We start from the raw sequence: 6,928 nt of genomic DNA, 5'->3' as shown, positions 1-6,928 counted from the left end.
CGATCCCTCACACGCACTGCTCACACTGACCCCTCTCACCCGCCCCTCACACGGACCCCTCTCAGCCACCCCTCACACATCCCTCACACGGACCCCTCACAGCGACCCCTCACACGGACCCCTCTCACCCACCCCTCACACATCGCTTACACGCACCCCTCACACATCCCTCACAGGGATCCCTCACACGGACCCCTCACACCGACCCCTCACACATCCCTCACACGAACCCCTCACACATCCCTCACAGCGATCCCTCACGAATCCCCCACACCGAATCCTGAAAACGACCCCTCACATATCCCTCACACGGACCCCTCTCACCAGCCCCTCACACGAACCCCTCACACATCCCTCACACGCACCCCTCACACATCCCTCACACGGACCCCTCATACTGACCTCTCACAGCGATCCCTCACGAATCCCCCACACCGAATCCTGAMAACGACCCCTCTCACCCACCCCTCTCACATATCCCTCACACGGACCCCTCTCACCAGCCTCTCACACGAATCCCCCACACCGATCCCTGACAACGACCCCTCTCACCGGCCCCTCACACGGACCCCTCACACCGGCCCCTCACACCCACACAACCCTGGGTCCAGAACCTTCCACAGTGCCTGGACTCCGCGGCCTCCCAGCCCTGAGGAGCATCGGTGCTGGCCCTGCAGGGCCAGTGTCACCCCCGGGTGAGTGACACCCAGCCGGAGCATCCCCATCCCACTGTCCCCAGCTCTATCCTCATGATGTCACCCCTGGGTGAGTGACACCCAGCCAGAGCATCCCCATCCCGCTGTCCCCAGCTCTACCCCCACAGTGTCACCCTGGGGTGAGTGACACCCAGCCAGAGCATCCCCATCCCACTGTCCCCAGCTCTGCCCCCACAGTGTCACCCCTGGGTGATGACACCCAGCTGGAGCATCCCCATCCCACTGTCCCCATCTCTACACCCACGGTGTCACCTTGGGGTGAGTGACACCCAACCAAAGCATCCCCATCCCACTGTCCCCAGCTCTATCCTCATGATGTCACCCCTGGGTGAGTGACACCCAGCCGGAGCATCCCCATCCCACTGTCCCCAGCTCTACCCCCACAGTGTCACCCCCGGCACTGCGCAGATTAACAGTAACGTTTGGAACAGGTCTCCACAGCTGGTGGTAGTGAGGCTGAGTGCCCAGGAGCATGAGGTGACACCTCTCTGGCACCTTGAGGCACCTCCCCGAGCGCTTGGGAGTCCACACACTCCGGATCACACTCCAGAACAGGCTGTGGAATCYTCCTCTTGRGGAACAGCCCTGCTCCTCTGAGAACACGCCTGGTGCATCATCACAGTCTCAAATTGATTTATAGCACAGTGTTTATTGACAGTATTAGTAATGGACTGTTCCAAGGTGGKATGAGGCCTCAACAGCTTGCCAGGACCTTGAGAAAAGTGCTTGGGTGGCACATTTGTTGGGGGAAGGGATCGATGGAGAGGTTTTCCATCCATCACACTACTGGAGCAATCACACTGGAACGTCACTGTGTGTCATCAAGAGCTTGGGGTTGCCCCAAGCGCTGGGATTTGTCTCAGCCACGGGGACAGGAGGTGCAGCAGCAGTGCTGAGTGCCAGGCAGCTTTTACCCTGGCAACAGAAGCTGAGAGGCTCATAGGATCACTGGGAAGAGGCAGGAAATTGGGTGGCCACCACCCCAGCACCCTGTGGAACGGCACTGCAGGACAGAAAGCAGCTGTCAGCTCAACACCTCACTTTATTCATGTGCATCAGCACCACAGACCAATAGAGATTTCTCTGCAGACTCATCCACAACCCACGTGCCTGACTGCACATGCATTCCTTGATGGAATGAGCATGGAGGGCAAGAGATAACCCCCTCAATGGTGCTCTGAGGAAGGGCTCCTAGTGACCAGTTCTAACAATTCTGACACTGAGCAGCAAGTTATAATCAACAGATGCAAAGAAATATTTTAAAATATTTTGAAAAACATATAAACTTCACCCCCCAAAAAATTGTTTCAGTGTTTTATCTCATCATGTCACACAAGGGCTCTGGCTGACCACTAGAAATGATGTTTTYTGGGTGTTCTTTACCTGCAGCAAAATGAACAGAAGAACTGAAAAATCAGCTCCTAGGAAGAAAAAAAAAACACAAGTTAGTTGGATTCATCTGCTCAGTGTGCAGCTCTAGAAAGCTGTCAGCAGGCTGGGGATATGACATTAGTTTTTTCCCCCCAAATGCTTCCACATGGGCCCTGGGATGGCCAGGGAAGGGCAGGATTTGTGTGTATCCTGTCATGTTTCCAAGGACCCATCTCTGCTGGGAGAGGAGGTGTGGGCTGATGTTCACCAGCAAGAGCTGGGTGTGTTTATCATGCTGAATGCCCTTTTCCAGGTTCTGCCAATTTAAAAAAAAAATGAATTCTTTTGGAATAAATGTGAATAAGCAGTCAAATACTTACAGAGCTATTTCTCTTTGTTTCTTGAAGCACTGCAAAGAAAGAAACAGTGTTGTTACTTTTCACTTTTCCTGGCCGTGGGGATATTGTTACAAATATTGCAAGTACATAATGCCTTCAACGTGAAACATCTAATACTTGATTTATCTGTTGGTAATTTTAAAGCAGGAGGTAGTTTGTGGCAGCTTTCTAACAGTGAAAAGCAACATTATGGAACAGAATAGAAAAGGTAGAAAAAAAAAACAGGGTATTGCAGCAAACAATACTATTTTTTCCCCATGAAACTAGAGCTTTCCATACCTTAAAAAATTTATCTTTTCGAGCCACAATTCCAAAAAGTATTGTGATTGTAACCACCACTACAGCAGCAATAACAGCCTCCGTGGGAAAAACAGGTTTTTTATCTGTCAGGAAAGAAAAGGTTGGATATGTGAGAGATGAGTGCAGTCACATAACCCAGAACATTTCACAGGACAGTGGAAAGACATATTTCTTTTTCCACAGCTGTCACTGCTGATTTAACTGTTGCTCTCTCTGCTGTCTGCTCACTGATTCTGTGTGTTAGTCCCCTGGAAAGAAGGGAGCTGAGCCTGTATTTGAGTGAACTGAAGAAGAATTGAAACATCAGCTCCTGAAGAAGAAGATTCCCCAGGTGCTTTTATGCTCAGTAAGGATGTTCAGGGTAGCAATGACACAGCTGTCAGTGCAAAGAGGGCAGAAAGGAAAGAGGCCTCAACAGAGGTGGGAAATAGGTGCCTGGACGGTCACCTCACCTAGTGTCACCTGTCTGAGCCCTGAGCACCCAACCCTTGCAGTCACTCCTGGAGCACAACTTCTCTTGCCTTAAGCARCTCTTTGGGCATGACAGAATACTCTGGTCAGAGCAAGATGCTTCAAGTAAGACCTGAGGTGCTTTAAAGCACACTTGAGTGTACCCTGTCAGCGTGGGAAGAGCAAGAGTGGGATGAGCCCACCCTGGGTCATGCCTGCCAAATGCCTTTGAATAACAAGTAGAGCAGGAGAGACCCTTCCTGGTGCTGTGGTCCCAGACACAGGTGCAGGGAGAGCTCCTTGCTGTTGCTGTGCCCTCAGATGTCCGTGCAGGGGATTTACCACACTCCACTCACATTTCCTAATAGAAATGCATTGTTGCCATTATCAAAGAGAACAAAGTTATTTGCAAAGCTTATTGATTTGACAGCAGCCTTGTTACCTTCAACTACGAGGTGGAARTCCTTTGTCCCATTTCCCAAGGGTGATTCCACCACACAGGTGTAGGTCCCGTGGTCAGATTTCTGTACTTTTCTGATGGAGAGCTGAAAGACCTCACTGGTCTGGTACAGCTCGTGCCGGCTTTGCTGCAGGGTCAGCCTGTGGTTGTCCTTATACCAGGTGGTTTGGGCTTGAGGGTTGGATTTGGAGTTGCAGGACAGAGTAACATCTTTGTCTTCTTCCACCTGGAGGGTCTCCTCTCCACTCAGCTGGGGAGGAACTGTTCACAGGAATGCAGTTCAATGGGTCATTAATAATGCTTCTCATGGAATCACAGGACCATTAGGTTGGAAAAATCTTCTCAAATTGAGTTCAGCCATTAATCCAGCACTGCCAGGGCCACCAGTAAACCATGTCCCCATGTGCCACATTCACACATCTTTTAAATCCCCGAAGGGATGGTGGCTCCACCATTGCCCTGGGCAGCAGTGCCAGRGATTGATGAYCYTTTTAGTGAAAGAATTTTCCYTAATACCCAATCTAAGMCCATTCTGGCACAACTTGAGGCCATTTCCTCTTTCCACTTGTTACTTAGGAGAAGAGACTGACCCCACTTTGCTCCAACCTCCTTTCAGGAGCTTGTAGAATCCCAGCCATTTAATACAAAATAARTTCCCTTCACACATCCCTTGTGCTCCTTGTTCGGTGGTCTAAATCATCACAGTAGTGCAGCCTCTTCTGATTCCCGGGAATGGGGAGGACAGTCAGTGGCAGAGACTGTCACTCCTGTGTCTCCTCTGCCCTGACCTGTATCCTTGGGAAAGAATCTAGGTGGAGGCAGGGACATATCCAGGATATCTTTCTTAAGGGCCCACCCACYCCTATAAAAGAGGCCTTAGATCAGGCCATAAGCACCACTGTGGGAAGGGAGTGTCTTATCACGTGAGTTATCTCCTCCCAAACACATTTTTCCTTGGTGAAGGCAGCGTACTAGGGTGCAAAACACCGCCCAGACAGAGCTGCTCAGCCCACGAGTCCATCCCACCCCAGCCATTCCACACAGCACTCCACCACAGAGACTCACACTGGACATCCAGGATCACAGACACCTGCACAGATTTGTCCCGCGCCAGCTTGCATGTGAAGGTGACTCCGTTGTCAGACTCGTTGACCGGGGATATGCAGATGTTGCTGATGTTCACTTTATTGCCATCTTTCAGACCCACTTGCCCATCTCCCCGGTACCACAGCAGCTCCTCGGCCTGGCTGCTGTTGTGTACAAGGCACGAGAGGGAGACGGGAGGGCCAAGCATTGTAGACAGGGTGAAGTCAGCAGCGTGGTTATTTACAGACAGTTCCAAACCTGCAGAAGAAGGAGGACATTAAACATCCTAAGCCATACCCTAACCACAAAAGCTGTCCTGCTCACTCTTCCAGGCCTTGACCTTAGAGGAGGGACTGAGATTTTCAGRTTTCAAAGAAGTCTGAAGGTCCCTGTCTGAAGGTGTTCCCAGGTGGCCAAAGCTATCACACTTCTCACTGCTTRGAGCAGGTTTGGAAACTGTGGCCTCATCATCCCTGTGAAGCTGCTGCAATAATGCTGGAAAACACTGACRTTTCCCCATTCCCTCCTCTGTTACTCTCAAAATCAGAGGCCAGTTTTCAGACAGTCCTCTGGAGATGACCTCCAGAACACTCAAAAGCTGGGATGCTGCTGTGGCACATCACTCAGCCCTGAGCAGTTTCAATAGCTGGTGTGATGGGGCCTGGACAAAGCCATGAGGGATTTTTTTTTTCCATTGCTTACCTGTGGCCACACATGCCAAGAAGGAAATGGCAAGGACGKGCACTCCATAGGGGACAGCGAGGCTGCGTCTCTGCACCATCTCGGAGGGGCCCAGCTGGCTCTGTTGGAGAGAGGGTCACAGCACTGCTGCCTGTGCTCAGGGCTCGCAGGGGTTAATCCCTGCTGCCATCAGACACCCTGGGGAGAGTCCTCACAGCAGGGACAGGGTCACCAGGGAATAAACTGAGTCGATTGTTGCAGGACATTTTCCAGTTCAGAGCAGATTCAARGGGGTTTTATGTCTCTAATCTCCATTACATGAGTTTGTTGTCTCCAATCACCTGTCAGTCAGGGGAACCCGTCTCTGGATCAGGTAGCACYGGACTTACCTTGGGAAGAGTCTCTGGAGAGGCTGCTTCTGCTGGGAAATGCACASTTCTTCCCCTTCCTTATTTATAGGATCTGAATTTTAATATTTTATGGTGGTTCAGTAAGAAATGAGTCCATAAAATGGGTTCAAGGCCTCGTTCAATTCCTGTATTTCTGAGCTCCCAGAACACTGAAGAAAAGTATTTACTGGGCTCTGTTGGCTGTTTTACGAGACTTGCTGAGGCAATGAGTAACTAATGAGAGAGCTCCTGCATCAGCCATAAAGACTTTCAGCCAAAAATAATACCATTTTTTTTCAGCTTTCTGGGTGTTCACAACACAGTTTCAAGACACGGGGATTTTATCCTAAGATTATTCTAGAGCAGGAGTAGACTCTGTTTTGTCCTTTTCTGCCCAAAGCTYCATTGCCATGTTCTCCTTTGGGTGGAAAATGAGAAAATGACTGATTCAGACTTTGAACTTCATGTTGGCAGAGGAGAGAGCAGACGCTGTCTTGCTCACCAGTGTGTGCCCCCAGGCTGCTCCTGTGCTTAGCTCAGCCCTGGGCACCCCCCAGCATAGAGCAAGGGGGTCTGTCCCAGCTGTCCCCTCTTCTGGGACAGCTGTGGCTCTGCTGTGAAGCACTTGGCTACATGGAAATCTGAAACTGCTGCTTGTACCTCAGCTGGGTGACAGTGACGTGGTCACAAAGCACGGGGTCCTCCCAGCCTCCAAATGTGTTGTCACTGCTGCCAGTGTCSCTGCAGGCACAGCACTCATCAGGAATGGGCTCAGCAGAGCCATAAAGTGCATTTCATGAGCAGGAGGAGTCTGGGATGTGGCCTTGGCGTTTTCTTCTCCTGGAYGCCGTGTCCCAGCTCAGTGGTGCAGAGGTGGGCTGGGAGGGCTCCTRCTCTGAGCTGCCTGCACACACAGCACAGGAGCACACAACACTGGTAATTTGTGGGGCTGTTGCAAACAAGGGTCACCTTTGAGTGCTTCTTAATACGACTCTTTCTGTGTTTATTGGTTTACCCTGAAAACTAACAGGGAATAATTTTTAGTTTAAAAAGTGTGTGTACAAAATTCTTAAAGAG

General features: G+C 50.7%; 1 protein-coding gene across 1 annotated transcript; it reads right to left on the bottom strand.

The window, feature by feature from the left end:
• Positions 1–1,353: 1,353 nt before the first annotated feature.
• On the bottom strand, positions 1,354–6,700 carry TMIGD1 (transmembrane and immunoglobulin domain containing 1). The gene is made up of 8 exons (XM_057371908.1): positions 5,852–6,700; positions 5,484–5,583; positions 4,761–5,039; positions 3,678–3,956; positions 2,765–2,868; positions 2,468–2,496; positions 2,100–2,137; positions 1,354–1,719 (listed from the first exon to the last, which is right to left on the bottom strand). The coding sequence occupies exons 2-7, from the start codon at positions 5,560–5,562 to the stop codon at positions 2,131–2,133; spliced, it is 777 nt and encodes a 258-aa protein (XP_057227891.1). The 5' UTR covers positions 5,563–5,583; positions 5,852–6,700; the 3' UTR covers positions 1,354–1,719; positions 2,100–2,130.
• Between the last annotated feature and the right edge of the window lie 228 nt (positions 6,701–6,928).

This window comes from Malurus melanocephalus, unplaced genomic scaffold, assembly GCF_030028575.1.
Source record: "Malurus melanocephalus ecotype Western Australia unplaced genomic scaffold, MMel_1.1 scaffold_162, whole genome shotgun sequence".
Classification (NCBI taxonomy): Eukaryota; Metazoa; Chordata; class Aves; order Passeriformes; family Maluridae; genus Malurus; species Malurus melanocephalus.
The sequence above is the reverse complement of the archived record's forward strand: the minus strand, read 5'-3'. Positions and strand labels throughout refer to the sequence as shown.